Consider the following 16,599-nt stretch of genomic DNA (forward strand, 5'->3'; position numbering starts at 1 on the left):
AGCGGGCTGGGTTGCTCGATTTTGCAGGGCTGTTGCGGGCGGGGGGAGGCTCGGGTGATCTGCATTTTTCAAGTGCAGTGACGGCTGAAGCTGCGGCCATTTGGGAAGCGATGGAATTTTGCATTGAGAGCCTGAAGAAGCATCTACTCTCCATAAAGGGCTTCCAACATTTTGATTGTCAGAAAACAGTTAGTCATTTCCATGAACAAACCCAAGCAACAACTTCCTATTAGAAAGAAAAAACTTGTCATTTTCGATTTTCTTTGGGAACCCAAAAGAGCAGGAAAAAAAAAAGACAGTATGCAGGAATGAGGTACCCCGTGATTTCAAGCATATGGGAAACCCAGAAATAATAATTAACCAGTAGAGACTTGGGAAACAACATGCCTCTATACTGCATCTCCACGCAGGGATACCTTGTACACTACTTCAAACACCTATATACTACCAACGCTCCTCACAACCAGCATTTTGCCGAATTACAAGTCAATCACAAGTCGTGTCAAACAGATTTTTTTCGTTTCAAAAGCGAGGGGGGTTCATAACCAGCAACACTGGATAGGAGATGGTTGCTGAAACTGAGGTTGCTGAATGGGAGGTTGCTGAAAAGGAGGCTGTTGCTGACTAACTTTCCGGCTAGAATTCTAACCAACTTTCCGTGTCTTGAATATTTTTCTCCATATTCTATATATCTCTTCTTCATCCGTGGCATAACAATGATTAAAGGTCCAATGTACACATGGTGCCAGCGAGTCACAGACATAACAATGACACTGCATTTTAGAAGGAAGGAAAAAAAAAAAAAAAAAAAAAAAAAACAAAGACATCCGTGGTGGTATATTGTCAAACTCAGGCAATAAAATAGTATTTGATGGAAATTCTATAAGCAACAGCTTGTAAGAGTCAACTCACAAGATTACAGTGGTTCTGGGGCTGGGTAGTTTTGAAAGGGAATTTGGCACAAAGATGTCGTGGATGAGGGTAGTCTCTACATGCTACCTGCAACCAAAGAAACAATATAAGATCAATTAAAGCTGGAAAAGCAAACGGTGCGTCCATTATCCAACTAATACGAAAATTAAGGGGTTAGACAATGTATGGTGCTACGGTCCCGTATTATGAGAAACAAGTTTAACATAAGAAAATAACAACAGCCTGAGAAAGATGAAGTGGCCAAGCAAGCAAACAACACCAAACATTCAAAGGGAACTTCTTCAAACCCATTGAACTGCAATATCAAGGTCACCAAAAAGCAAGAAACAGGTTTTCACTTTTACTATAAAACAAGAATATAAAGATAACTATGTCTGAGAAACAATATAATCCAGAAAGACCAAAACTTGAAATATGTGTAAATCATTCCGATGCATCCACAATCAACTCTCCGTTACGAGAAAGTTAGTCGCGAAAGTTTGAAATATGTGTAAATCATTCCGATGCATCCACAATCAACTCTCCATTACAAGAAAGTTAGTCGCGAAAAGTAGAAAAACAAGTCTTGGATTGTTCCTCTTTCATATGACAGCAATATCATTAGCCTAACCCAAAACTTAATGCCACAACTAATCAGCTTGCTATGTTTTCAAAACTTAAGCACAAGTCGAAAAATTAAGATGCGATAACCGCAACCCCTTCAGTTGAAATTAAATTTCTTTAAATTCTCTAATCAAATCAACAATAAAAAAACTTCCAAAGCATTTAGTTATCTTTCTCTAACTTTCAATTCAGAGTAAATTAAACCAACCAAACAATGCAAATCGTAATTAAACCTAAATCAGGTCGAATTTATACCTGCCCCGTTTCCCCAACTACAAGCAACTCGTCGGAGCCGCTACCCGAATCCTCCACCACCGAAACCGGCTTATCCGGGTCGCCGTCCAAGACCACACAATCATCGTCATCATCCGCCACCGTCCGTTTCGAAGACTTTTGGCTAGGCTTTGAGTTGACCTCACTGATCACCACAATGTCATCGGAATCATCGTCGTCGGTTACCTTGTCGACGGATTCCAGAAGCTCCGATACACAATCAAAGTTGTCCTCCTCATCCAGGTCGATCCGAGGCAGTTGGTCGTCGGAGAGATGCGATCGGGCTCCTTCAGCACAGATTGGGCTCCGAGGTAGCTGGATCGGATCAATTGCAGGAGAAGCATGATGATCGCCGGCAAGAGGGGCAGAGATGCCTTCCCCGGCACCTCGAGAGAGCATTTCCCGACGAAATTTTTCAAGAGAGGCATCGAAGGCCTTGGCGAAGGCCTTTTCAAGGGCATTGTCGATCGCAGTGGCGATGAGGGAAGGTAAAGAGGCGATGATAGCCTCCAAGGAAGCAACGCGAGTTTCCATGGCAGAGTCACAAGTGGCAGCGGATTGGCGGGCGCGCACAGAAGGGAATCCAGGAGTCGATATGGGGGATGCCATTGATGAAACCCTAATCTCAACCTTAACTATTACACATGCAAGAGAGAAGGAAAGAAGACGAAGGAAAGTCACTTTGGTTTATGAGAATCTTTCCCGTAAAGTCACATTCCTTCTTTTAATCTTTACACCATTCATAAGAAATCTAATAATTTAAAACTAGCATGTGGGCACACTCTGAAATTTTTTTATTTTTGTTTTTGAAGTAGAAGGAGAGTGGAAGAGAGTGATAGAGAATGTGAGAGTAGAAATTTTTTATATTTTTTAATTAGAAATATGGTAGGATTATATGTAGATGAGATTTTGAAAAAAAAAAAAAAAAACAAAATTTGATTATGTGAAATTACATTTTTGTCCATATTTCTTATTCTTGTTCTGTTTTAATTAGAATGTTAAATTTGTAATTTCATAAAATTTTAGTTGATAATAAGTATTTTATCTATTAATTAGTAGAGATTATGTCACATATTTAATGAACTTTATTTTATTATTTTATTTCTTTTATTCAAACCCAATTGAACCACCAAACCATGAATATTTTTCCATCAAAAGCCTGAACCTTTTCTTACCGAGGAAGATAGAAGATGGCTAACTACGGTTGGCGTGTGAAAAGAGGATGAGGGTGTGGTGGAAAAGAGGAAAGGTTGTCGAGCAAAAACAATAAAAAAAGTAAAGCTCACTAAATTCGTGTTACAACTCTAAATCAATAAAAAAACATTTAACGATAATATCATAGAGATTAAGATTTTTAAATCAAAATTACAAATCTAATAATTTAGTCGTTAATTATTAGATTATTACTTAAACGTTAATTAATGTGTTTATTTATTATCGATGACACATATTTAATTTACAAATTTAATTTAAAATTTTGGTATTCCGTATTACCTTTTGTTTAACAAACAATATTATTTATGCTAAGTAAGGGGAGTTGGCTTACCTTGACTACTAACAATAATATGATAAGTAAGGGGAGTTGGCTTACCTTGACTACTAACAATAATATGATTCAAATTATTTTTTACGAAAATTGAATTTAACAACTTTCACTTATAAATAAATATAAATATCAGATATTTTTTAAAACGATTTAGACTAAAGGGAGTAGAGAATCCGTATACGTAAGCAACGAGTCCAGAATCGGCGTCAAAAGTCGGTTTTAATAAATAAGAACCGAGAAAAAGGCACGTGCTGATCTGTAAAACCTAGGAGGATTTCCCGCGACTAATTATTAATTATATTTAATTCGGTGCAAATTTGACGGTCAGGATCGTTGGACTTACAACACGACAGCATCGCAACGGCATTTACAGTTTTGTCCGGTGGAAGTGGGGTACTTTCTGCACGCGACACGTCGGATGTTAAAGCCGAAAACATTTCTAGTTAGTGGAAGTTAGTACATGTTTTTAACTTTTTTATAATTGCGTTTTAGGCCTTGAGGTTTTTTATAATGACGTAATTCCACCCATTACTCTCTTATACATAATGGGGAGCCCCCCCCCCCCTTCCTTTTTTTTTTTTTTTTTTTTTTTTTAAGTTATTATTATGCAGTTAGGAATACATCATGGAAATATACATATTACCCATTACTTTCTAATACATCATGGAAAGTATTCATTCTACATTCTTTTATGCAGATAGGAATAGTCGAAGTGGTGACAATGAGCGGAAAAATGAGTTATGATTAAGTTAGAGGCAACTTTTAGAGAAGGGAGGGGAGAGCGACAGTTACAATCGTATAGGATCTCAAATTTGTTTTGAAAGTTATTGCTTTGTAATATTAATATATTGTCATTTTTTTTTGCAGAAAACTATCTTAAGGAGGGGCTCTTTCAATTCCAAAAAAGTTAAGGGGAAATTGGTTAATCTCGCAATCAGCGTCAGAGCATACCTACAATTTCGAACTAGAAGTAGTTACTTGTGTCACCTAACTATCAACTGCCACATGTATATATGGATTTACGTAAAAATTTATATATCACGCACCAACTAAAATTATTGACAATGAAACTCGAACCTTGGTGGGCAACACACAAGGTAGGAAACCAACTAAGCCAACCCTCGTTGACCTCAGCCACTTCCCTTTAATATTAAGCTTCACATAATTTGTAGGAGGTGATTCCATTTAGCAACATACATTTTTTCGTTTTATAGGAATAAGTTGTTTTATTTTATCAAGAACAAAAACATAATCTTAATTAAAATACTCATTATGTAAAAATAATTACAGAGTACAAATAAAAAGGAAACAAAAGAGAACATCAAACAGTCTCTTACAAAATAACTTTCTTTTTTAGTATATCGATATTTTTATACTAGGGAGAGTGAGTTTGGCTAAGTCATACAATGGACAACCTAATTTGGTATCAAATTCGTCATCCACAAGATTCGAACTAAGACCTTTCACTTTCAAACCAAACCGTAATACTGAGCAGCTCTTAAAAAATAACTTAAAAAGTTGCTCCTTCCATTTTAGCAACATACTAAGGATCCAATCATGCGACATTTCTTCTATTAGAAACTGGATAATATATAACAATCCTAATTAACTGAAAATTTGATATTACCCCTTGAAACTATATTTTCCTCTACTAAAACTCATTTCCTTTTGTTTTCTTGAATAAAGCTCATTGACTAGCCTTCAACTAAACAAATTCTTTAATTAAGTTTGACTTTTCAAATTGTGTATTTTTCGAATGCCTAAACTACTCCTATTAATACTTGGATGAGATTTTTGAATCAATTACTTGTTATATCCATTTAATTAATTTTATATATTTTACAAAATAATTCATGTCATTTATTGTATATTCAATGTATTAACTTTCAAATTGTTATAACGTGCCAATTGAAAAATAATAATACTAATTTCATAATTTTGTGCATTACATATATAAGTTAATTTACCTACCAACACAACAATAAACCTAAAACAGCTTCGGCAAATATTCCAATCCCTAATACACAAAACAAAAGCTATATGTTCCGCACAATTCTTACCTACAAAATAGTCTAATTTACCTATTACATCAAACCAAAATTTAAAGGGTCTAGTTTACTTTCAAAATGATCTAATTTACCTACATGATTTATGTGCATTAGATTAGAAGCTTATTTAATTGCCTACAAGCACAAACCCACAATATTCGAACATTATCTAATATCACTAATTTTTTTTTTTTTTTGGAATAGGTAAATTAATTTAAATGTAGGTAAATTAGTATAATATTTTATGAGTAGGTAAATTAATTTAAATGTAGGTAAATTAGTATAATATTTGTATGTAGGTAATTACATGATTCAAAATGCAGGTTTATTAGTATAATATTTTATAAGTAGGTAAATTAATTTGTATGTAGGTAATTACATAATTCAAACAATATTATTTTTTCCGTACAAGATTGTCTTTCTCTTTTAAATTTGGTAAATTAATTTATATATGTTGTTAATATTTATGATACAAGAAAGGTAAAATATCCATATGGATTTAATTGCTCATCATAATTAGGATGAGTAATAACATTTATTGACCAAATTAGGATTCTATGGCATAAGTTGTAATTGTATTGTAATAGTTGGTCATATATTTGTCTATATGGTAGGCTATTTGAAATTTGGATTTTATTTGAATGTTTAAATTTAGATGATTTTTTATTTGGAAAATAGGAGTTTCAAGGGCCTATATCCAAAGAACCCATTAATTAATTATAATATTGTTCGTAATTTCAATTTTGTTAGAAATGCTTCAAAACGGGCAGTATAAATGCTAGTTCTCTTAGACGCTTTACTTTCTTTTTGTAATGTACAACTGAGAGGGGGAAAATCCTAAATCAAATATAAAATTTCTTGCGTAAATTAAACGTTCTTAATCACTTAAATTATAAGTTTCTAAGGAGTAATATCCAATTATATATAATCAATCGGGTGCATCCACGTCTAAGTAAATTTTATTTTCGTATAGAATAACCAATATATATATATATATATATTGTTTTTTTTTTTTTTTTTTTTTTTGTAACGGCATATCGTTTAAAAAAGGCTAAATAGTTAAAATGATCCCTGAGATTTGCATAACATATCACTTTTGTCCCTGAAATTGTCCACCATCCATCATTTTGGTCATTCCATTAACAACACCGTTAAGTGTCCCGGAGCTCTTGACCGGAAGTTTGGGCAATTTTCAAAGCTTAGTAACTCGTTTCTTAACTAAATTCGACCCATAATATTGTAGAACAAAATTATACCATTTGAAAGCCCAATGGTTACCGAAGATGGCTGGAAAATAGCCTTAAAGTTGATTGGTTCGCGAAAAAACTGGAAAACTCACTAGAAATTAGGTAAAATTTAAACGTTCATAAATTCGTCAATACTCAACGAAATCGAGTGATTCTAAAACAAAAATCATACTTCTCGACGAGACGAAGAAAATGGTACCTTTATCGATGGCTAATTCACTGTAGTTTGGCCGGAAAATAGCTCGAAAGTGATTAATTATTTTTTGAGTTAGCCACTTTCAAACCGTTTTCCGATCAAAATACAGTGAATTAGCTGTCGCCACATCCTTGTCCCTTGGGTTTGTCTAACTTCCGCCCCCTGCTTTCACAGACCACCTCGTCCTAAAACATACCTTCCTCTCCTCTCTCTTTATACAACCTCATTCCAAATTTAGCAACTTTCTCTCCTCTCTCTCTCTCTCTCTCTCTCTCTCTCTCTGAAGGACAATCCATTTGAAACCAAACAAAGAGGTACTAATATTTCTCAAATCCCAGCCTAATATGAATTTTTATTTGTTTTATTTATTCATTTTTTCTTATTAATCTGCATTATGATATTTAATTTCCTCATGCGGTTACCATCTGAATTATGCCCCTTCATCTTCTGTTTCTGTTATAAATCAATGCAATCATGATAGCATTCACAAATTTTGAAATTTATTTGAAATTCATAAATGCTTGATTTTTTGCTCTTTCATTTCTCTGCATTATTATTGTGTTTGTATTGAATTTTGTGCTTTGCTTCACATTCTATGGGTACTTTCAGGGTGCAACTTGTTTGCCTGATTAAAAAGTTCAAAACTTGTGTGCAAAACAGTGGAGTTCATGTGGAAAGGACATAATTTTGTGGATTTTGTGAGTAGATTGAATGCTTCTGTGATGTGGATTTTTGCGAAATCGAGGATCAAACACATTTAAGGAGAGAATCCTTTCGGATTTCGTGTTTTTTTGCATCTGGGTCTTGTTATTGTGGGTCGGAATGTTGGAGTGATAAGAAGTAGTAAAATGGGTTGAATGTATGCTGGTTTTGGGATTTTTTAAGCAATGGAGCAACGCGTATTAATTCGGTGAAATGAGCAATTTATAAAGATTAGATTAGGGTTTTAAAATGGAGGGTAAAGAAGATGGGGAAGCATACGAAGAGCGGCCTTCGTTGCCTACTCAGGTTTTGCAGGAAATATCTGAGGAGGCATTTAAAGTGGCAGGGGAAACATTGCAAAATGTGATCTCAAGTAATTCGAGCATGCCACCATTGGCACCGGGGCATACGCGCTCCCAAAGTGAAGTTGTAAGTACGACACACAAACGGAGCAATAGCTTTCAAAAATTGAAAACTCAGATGCAGAAGGCTTGGAGATGGGGTGGAAGTTCACGGGATGGTTTGCGGTTGTCTTTCAATCCTGAGGTTTTGGCAAACCAAAAACGCCAGTGGTATCAGCGTCACTCGAAATCAAAGGTATCCTTTTCTATGGCATTGCTTGATACATTGTTACTACACAAAAATGGAAACACAGAAAACAGAACTTGATTACTCGAGAATTTCATGCTATCGAGTAATAGTAAATTAAGAGGGTTTAAACTTAATCTATTGTGTAAGAAAGTTACCTTTTTCCCACTACTTTGTTTATGAATATAGGTATAGGATTTTTGATTGCATAATCAGACATCAAAACTAGAAAAAGTAAATGATTAAATGTAGCGATTATAAAAATCTTGGAACCAGTTTCACCCGCGATGCTTGAATGTTATTGCTTAAAAATCTCTTTTATTTACCTGGTTGATTGTCTGTCTAATTGCTAAAGTTTTATGATTATGCCGTTCTAGGGCCATATAAAATATACCGAGCCAAGTTCACTCTTTGAGCATTTTATTATTGCGGGGCTTCATCCTGATGCTAACCTTGACACTGCGGAGGATGCATTTATTAAAAGAAAGAAATGGGAGATGGAGATGATAAACTGTGGAATTGTTGACCTTAAATTGCTAGAGCAGCGGGGACCTCCAATTCCTACATTAGAACCTCAGGTTGGGTGTATAACTGCATCAGAAGTTCCCAGGAACTTTGTTTCTCTTCGGCATCCGATGATAATTTATATGTTCCTGAATGTTTTACTGGATCTACAGATACTTTTTAAATATCCTCCTGGGAAGCGGTTTGATATGCGTTTGACAGATTTAGCTTCCTTTTGTTTTCCTGGAGGGGTTAAGGTTCGATATTGCTCATTTTCCATTAATTTTAAATTCACTCATTATCTTGTATTTAATTAACACTTATGTTGCATTGATATAATATACTGTTCTCTTACAGGCACGGTTATTGGAGAAGACTCCATCACTAAGTGATTTAAATCAAGTTGTTTATGGACAGGTACACGAAAACATGTCTCATGTAATCTATGACATATATATTCCTCAACTTTTCAATTTCTCTTCATTTTATCTCGTGACAAAACACAACTTCTTGTAGGGGTTGGTTCAGTTTCAATTGGTTAAATTTTTTGCCAAAACAAAAAATTGAACTGAAATTACTGTTCGGTTCGGTTTTCTTCAGTTTGGTTTGACTTTGGTTCGGTTTTTTTTATAATTATAAAATCTGAAAATTGTTTAAAAACAATTGAAATTGGTCCTATGGAAAAAAAAAAAAAAAAAAAAAGGAAGGAAAAAAATATCGAGATTTTGTAAAACTTCAAATTTGCGTCTCTGACAATATTGTCGTACAGGGGCTGGTGTTCACAATCTAGGTACTAATAGCACAGTAACATAAACACTGTATGAGGAAAAGTAGAGCCTGTAGCCTTTTTATTGCCTTTTCGTTATGCTTCTCCATCTACATTTTCTTTTTCTACAAAATAACCAAGTGAAAAACAAAAGAATACAAAGTGTAACTGGTATTGAACAATGGAGAGTAGGTGACACAAAATTACCTTTTCCTTTTTATTTTTCCTCGCTCATATCTAATGCTAAACAGTTAGGAAATGAGCCACCAATGTGTATCAAGCTAACATGCTTTTTCGCGTGCAGTCGATCTTGCACGTGGAAAGGCAACCATACATGTTGATGGAGAAACGCAGGTGCAGTCCCAACCTGCACTTTTAAAACTAATAAATAAGTAGGGTAACAAGGATATGAGGTTTCAAACATAAGACCCCTGGATATAAAGCTCTGATATTACCATTGAACATCAGAAGCTAAAACAAGATCAATTGTTTTAAAATGGGTCCGAAGTTTAATCAGTTATGTGTAGCCTCGAAAACATTATTGTGAGTCATGTCCATTTAGAGTTTGCAGACTGATTTTCCACTTTATGTTTCATTTAGTTATTTATCGATTAGTTTTACATAAATATTTAAATATAAAACACAGATAGCACTCTAATTATCGGATATTCTCGACAGGAGCATTTAGGCAAAGATGATTTATCATTTATTTTCTCACTCAAGGTATCTTATGTTCATTTTGTCCTCTTTGAAGATTTGTACAGTTGTTATTTCAGCATGCTATATGCATATGTTTGTAGCACACACGGTTACTAAAAAGGTAATACCCTTTTGATCAGGTGGCAGACAATGCAACACTTTATGGTGTTTGCCTACACGTGTCAGAAATTGTTCAGAGGCCTCCTGCTATCTTAGGCATCTCGTCACCTAATTCTCATTCGACGGGAGGACTCTTCCGCTTTTTGGTTTCTGCACCTCGATGCTACTGTGTGCTATCCAAATTTCCTTTTTTTGAGTTACATTACGAGATGCTGAATAGGTGAGTTGTATATTTTTTTATTTCTCTATAATTTGTAAGTATGGTATAGACATTTCAAAGTTTTTATCCTTGTAAAAAATCAATGCATTTCACCGCATTTTACTTACTTGGATGCAGTATCATTCAACAGGAGCGTCTGAAGCGAATAACACAATTTGCTAGTGAAATGGCCCTCAATGATTTTGTCCCTACATTGCCCAAAGTACAAGATTATGATGATGAGTCCCCTGAGAGGGAGTCTTTTGATAATTGGATGGACTCTGCAATACCAGTTAACAGTTCAATTGCACTTACAGTTGCTGGTGCAGGAATCAGACCGGAGGATGAGACTCCACCTTCTTCACTCAAGATATGGGAACTGCAGTCCCCTGAAAGTGTTTCTGCTAGCGAAAGTTCAGATTTTTGTCAAGTACGGTATTTAGACAAGGATGGTAGAAAGGATTCACAATGTTCTGATGACTATGGTTTTGAGGCCTCAGAAACTCGTTCAGAGGCTTCAGAAAGAATATGCGCAATCTATGGAAATGACCATACTTCTCCAGAGGTTGGGACATCTTTCTCCACCAGGAATCGCACATTGGAGCGTCTTGGCAGTTCTGAATCTCTATTCAGGTGGTAAATATATGTCTATCCTACTATTCAATTTATCGTTTTATGCTTTAGAGATGAAGTAGTGGGGTTTTTTTTTTAATGCTATGTCTATATATGCTGCTATCTGAGATTAAGTAGTACTTGAATAGCTCCATTATTAGTTTCAATCTCAATTCTTTATGCCGTGTAAAATAACTTGATGCCTTTGACCCATGTTACCATACAAGTACAAGTTCAATAATCTATTATTATCTTTGGCAGTCCAGCTAGAAGCATGGTATCGGAGGATGAAGACGATGACCTTTCCTCAACGTGTGATAAAGAGTTTGGTGATGAACTAATAATGGAATGGGCTAGGGTGAGTTTACCAACACTGCAATCTTACTAATCTTATTTCTCTATTATTGATAATTTGATTTCCCTTTGACAGTTAATTTTTGTATCAACTCTCTATGATAGGAGAACAAGAACGATTTATTACAGATTCTTTGTGGTTTTCATGCTCTGCCTCTCCTGCAACGAGGAAGTGAGTTATCTTTTCAACCTCTTGAACATCTACAAGCTACTGAGTATAGGCGACCTTCAGTTGCTGCTCTTGGTTTTGACGAGAATAGTGTTGATTCATTTGAAGATCCTGGGGTATTTGGTTGATTACTCATTTTTTAAGGCCTCTCTCTCTCTCTATCTCTCTTTCTCTCTAAATTTTGTTGTATTCTTTAATATTGACTTAACCATACTTCACTTGGTTAAAGGTCAACGTTATGTTAGCTGCTGCTGAGGAAGCGCTCGCACTATCAATATGGACAACTGCAACAATTTGCCGAGTTCTCTCCCTTGAAAGTGTAAGCTCCGATGTTTGCCTTGAGTCCAGCTGGTGTTAAGATTGTAAATAATTTTTACCATTTGGTCCAGATTCTTTTTAAGCAATATTTATTCGCATCATGTAAACGCAATTAGGTTTTTGTTTTTCCTTTGATTCAAGTCCATTGTGAGACTGAAACATTTTGAATCCCGTACCACGACTGACACTGACGTTTATGCTTGAGCTCTTCACTTTTCATGTGATTTACCATATTTTGTGGATTGTTGTTTAGTTACAGAAAAAAAAATATGGGAACTTGTTAGCATAGCTCTTCTGGAATTGTTAGGCATAGGACCCCTTGACATTCTAACCTAACTGCGTATTTGCATGTGGGCTCACTTTTCTCCCTGGAAAAAGAAGTCTATTTTTTTTCCGTCAACCCCTTAGTAAATATTGTTGTCTACACTTACTGATTCATCAGCGGTGTTTTTGCCAGATTTTGTCATTGCTTACGGGAGTATTACTAGAAAAACAAGTGGTGGTAGTGTGTCCGAATCTGGTAAGTAATTGTTTGTATTGGATTTAAGTGCATCAATCCTGAAAGCACTTTCTATTTTCATCGTTTGATCATTTGACACTGCAATCAATGCAGGGTGTGCTATCAGCTACAGTATTATCTCTCATTCCCATGATTCGTCCATTTCAATGGCAGAGTTTAATGCTTCCTGTAAGTTCGATATTATTGCTGAGTGTAAAATATTTGCTTATAGCTAAAACCTTGTTAATTATTTAAGCGATATCATTGATGACATCCTGAAATATATGTTTTTCTCTAAGTTTCTTCAATTTCCTCAGGTTCTACCAGGGAAAATACTTGATTTTCTTGACGCCCCAGTTCCATTTATTGTGAGTTTCGTTTCATTTTTATAGTTGTATTTGTATAATTGTATTTCATTGTATTACTCTCTCGGACCGAATGTTCGACATTCTAGAATTCATCTTTCCAAGTGAGGTGTTAATGCTATGCTAGTATGTGCGGTTAACTTTAAGGCTTGACCAAAAACAGTTCCTTGCTTTGCTTGGATATTCGGTATTCACGAAGTCAGAAATCTAAATGGGATGTCATCATGTCATCTCCAAATTCATATACTTCTTAGGCAGTTCCGCATACAATTTTTTTCTTTGATTCGTTTAGTTTACCTATTACTGAGTCTTGAATATTTGTTTTGAAACAGCATGTATGATTTATGAACTAGGGTTTGAAGTGAAGTGGTAATCCCGTCAAGTTTACCCTCTAGAAATCTTATGATGGTTTTAACTCTCGGAATTATATTCTGTGCCTAAATGTTATATTACTTTCTGGTATATATAGAAAATCCTAATTGTTTTGGCAAGAGAAATCATGTTTCAAGTTCTCACTTAAATTTCGAGGGTTGTAAAAACTGTCATTAATTTTAGTTCAATTTCCTTTGTGCTCGTCATACGGCAGATTGGGATACAACAGGTTCCTGCAGACCTGAAGAGGAAAACGTCGGATCCTGTTCAAGTTAATGTGCAAAAGGATCAGGTTTCTTTTATTCTCATTTAGTTTTTTCGGCTACTTTTTTCCTTATCACTGGCTTTATAAAGAGGTAGTTGTCTCTAGAACGCTATGGGAAGATCTTCGAATTCTTGCATCTTCGAGTTTGATTCAAGCAATGAGTCGATCATTCAAGAAGTCCTTTTTTCTTATAGGGATTATCTCTTCAGAACTACAGAATGCTCAGTTTTTTTTATGCCACCTTAGAGGAATTACAACATATTTTACATTTTTCAGTAATGGCCTGCACTTTTTCACATTAAGAATAACGAGTGTACTTACTATTACTTTGTTGTTCATGCAGGTGAAAATGTGTCATTTGCCGTCACTTCCAAGACATAAAGATCTAGCCACTGAATTAGGGCCCATCCATGCTAGACTGTCGCGTGAAGGTTCATTTGCTCAAAAGCATCCTGTATATAGGTGCAACGAAGTGCAGGTTTACTGTCATACTTGCATGCTTACTGCTTCTGCTCGTGATTCTGCTGGATTTACACTAGGAAACTTCATATTTTATTGCACGTGCATATACCAAATTATGGAAAAATGTTTTAGAATCAATGATTGTTCAACAATATGTTTATCATACTTTTCTAGGCAGTTCCAGCATTTTACTTATCACGAATGCGAATACATATCTTGTTCCTATATGTTTCAGGTCGAAGCTGCAGGCCAGTTTTTGGAAGTCATGAAGAACTATGCGGAGTCACTTTGTTCAGATCTAAGGTCTTACACAATAACAAGTGTACAATCAAACAGTGACAGGGTAGAGAAACTAATACCGTAATTTCTATATTCGTAGAAGTTCTCGATGAAATAAACTGAAACTACCAGAGTACATGGCTTATTACACTTTTGGCATGTAAATCTTTTACCGTCCTTTCAGGTTTCTTTACTTCTTAAAGATAGCTTTATCGATTCCTTTCCGAGCAAGGACAGACAATTTATGAAGGTAACCTGCAATCCTTTCTAAACTTCTCCTGGATCTTTCATTTATAGCCTATCGCCTTTCTTTTATTTCATTTGCAATTTTCGGCTTGTGCAGTTATTTGTGGACACACAGATGTTCACTGTTCTAACTGACTCTCGTTTGTCAAGCTTCGAGAGTGGTGACCCCTAAGAGAAACCTGATACAGAAGTTAAATGAGCACATCATTGAAAGATTCCAATTTGCAACTCAAAGATTTGTCTCAAGGATAACGACTTCTCCAACTGTTGACGAAGGACGAGGTGCAAGTAACTTGGAGGGAAGGGGTGGAATGGCTCCTGGCCCCGTTGGGATGGCCTGCCGAAGGAATTTTATTCAACCTAACATGGTTTGGGAGCTTCTATCTCTGCGAACTGCTAGCTAAAGCTTGCAGCAAATACTTTGCAACATAAAAGTTATAGTCCAAAGCGCAAATCTCCACACCAATATCTATTGCATTGCACACCTGATAGGATCATAATCCCAATATTATACGGGAATATGATGTTCGATGTAACGAACTTCTGTATCGTATCAAAAATCTTGTAAATGTCAATGGACATAAAAGATGTTGCTTCTGATGTCGATAAAACATAGAAGGAAAAAAAAAGGCATGGGTCCTGAAAAATATTGACACTAGTTGTAGCGTAAGCTAAATCATGTTTACCCATACCCTTTATGTCTCCCAATAAATACGTAAGGTTTGTATACTACATAGGGTAAAGTTGTCATTAAAAAGTGGGTGGATAAATAGCAGCGCTCTTTCACATACCCTAGTTGGATCTTTTGTCTCTCTGATGATCCTCCCCCAATCAGAGTAGGATTCTATCCCCTGCAAATTTCCCTTCCCTCCCCTTCCCTTCTATTTGAAGGGTTACGATTAAGCTACGTCTATATCTTGTCTTGACTTCTTTATAGAAAGAGAAGACAAAGAGGAAGGTGAGAGAGAAGGAGAGGGGAGGGGAGGAGAGATGATTGGGAGGGGAGAGGTGGTGGAAAGCTACAGCACTTTTCTTTGCCAACTGAACAAGTGATCTTGCTCCTTGAGGAATGTGAGGTTGAAGGTATCATAAAGTTGCGGGAGTTGCGGGCCTTGGTGGAGAGAAGGTGGAAACCTACAGTACTTTTCTTTGCCAAGGAACATAGCGAGTGTCCTGACTATGTGGCCGGAGGTGGACCAAAAGGCATTGTGCTCAACGGCGATGATCCGCCGGTGCCACTACAGGACAATGATTTTCATTGTTTCATGGAATGCTACAACCAGTGGGAATATCAGCATAGGTTTTTACAAGACCGACTTGGCGGACGGAGCAAATTGTTGATTGATCTTAGTGATGAAGGTATAGTCGATATTGCATCTGTTGAAGAGTTGGACTACCTTTCATGACGCAGGAAAAGTGGAGCAGCAGAAAATGACCATCCACATGATCGGCCTCGAATGCGGATGTGAATAATATCAGTGACTACGCCATGTATTCCGGTTATATCCTCGCTGTTTATACTGAGTGAAACAGTGACTTTTCTTCCGAATGAAATATATAGTGAGGTTTCAAGTTGAAGCGCACATTCCATGCTCAACGCAAAGCCAATTTGGCAGCGTGGCTCACCAAATCCACCCCAAAACCCTCGCGTGCAACATCCCGTCCATTCCCCCCTATCATTCGGGTGTTTTGGCAACATTGTCCGGATCCTGCACTGCCTTGTAGAAGGCCAGGAAGACGGAGGGAAGAGTAGTTGTAGTAGCACGCACATAAGCGAGCCTGCATCGAGTTGCCTTTCCGACAGGGAGCAGTATTCCCAGGCCTATAGAGCCATTATGATGCATGTAAGCATTACGAGGAAGTTGTTTCCCACGAGCGGAATACCAAGATGATGTTACAGAGGCCGATTACACAGACATGGTCCTATATCGGCTCATGGATGAGGTTGTGGTGCTCTTGAAGGACGCCTTCTCTTCTCCCAAAAAAGAGGACAGAAGCTCTGTGGTTCACAAATATTTGGAGGAAGTGAAAGCGGGCAAGACGGAGATTGAGGCGGATACTTTGCTTCCACATGAAACATACGCAATGTTCATCTCTGGAACGTAGGGAAAGTGGCCGAGCTTCAGTGGATGGCAATGGTTGAGGACTTGAAAAAGCAAGGCAAGATGAACAACTGCTTGGCCCTATGCGACGTCATCAACTCGACATTCAAAGTTGATATCCCCATTGCTTTG

The 16,599-nt window shown here is 36.5% G+C and overlaps 2 protein-coding genes across 9 annotated transcripts; one reads left to right on the forward strand and one right to left on the reverse strand.

Moving 5' to 3' along the window:
• Positions 1-301: 301 nt before the first annotated feature.
• On the reverse strand, positions 302-2,622 carry LOC137727762 (uncharacterized). The gene is made up of 3 exons (XM_068466578.2): positions 1,792-2,622; positions 913-999; positions 302-773 (listed from the first exon to the last, which is right to left on the reverse strand). Exons 1-3 carry the CDS (start codon positions 2,416-2,418, stop codon positions 645-647), a joined length of 843 nt encoding a protein of 280 aa, XP_068322679.2. The 5' UTR covers positions 2,419-2,622; the 3' UTR covers positions 302-644.
• A 4,340-nt stretch (positions 2,623-6,962) lies between these two features.
• Positions 6,963-15,054, forward strand: LOC137728963 (uncharacterized). Of its 8 annotated transcripts, none has more exons than XR_015952310.1 (19): positions 6,963-7,160; positions 7,456-8,145; positions 8,514-8,714; positions 8,814-8,897; positions 8,998-9,057; positions 10,085-10,129; positions 10,246-10,445; positions 10,563-11,057; positions 11,298-11,394; positions 11,496-11,675; positions 11,789-11,878; positions 12,335-12,397; positions 12,491-12,565; positions 12,694-12,744; positions 13,328-13,405; positions 13,722-13,840; positions 14,076-14,183; positions 14,304-14,369; positions 14,463-15,054. XR_015952310.1 is itself a non-coding variant. In XM_088677809.1 (19 exons), the coding sequence occupies exons 2-19, from the start codon at positions 7,798-7,800 to the stop codon at positions 14,535-14,537; spliced, it is 2,451 nt and encodes an 816-aa protein (XP_088533935.1). In that variant the 5' UTR covers positions 6,963-7,160; positions 7,456-7,797; the 3' UTR covers positions 14,538-15,054. The 8 variants fall into 8 exon arrangements, 6 of the variants coding, with proteins under 6 accessions (XP_088533935.1, XP_088533939.1, XP_088533938.1 ...); XM_088677809.1 differs by having other exon boundaries at positions 13,722-13,856; XM_088677813.1 differs by having other exon boundaries at positions 13,722-13,856; positions 14,516-15,054.
• The last annotated feature ends 1,545 nt before the right edge of the window (positions 15,055-16,599 follow it).

The sequence above is a fragment of the Pyrus communis genome, chromosome 10, assembly GCF_041283825.1.
Source record: "Pyrus communis isolate YQ-2024b chromosome 10, ASM4128382v1, whole genome shotgun sequence".
NCBI classification, from domain to species: Eukaryota; Viridiplantae; Streptophyta; class Magnoliopsida; order Rosales; family Rosaceae; genus Pyrus; species Pyrus communis.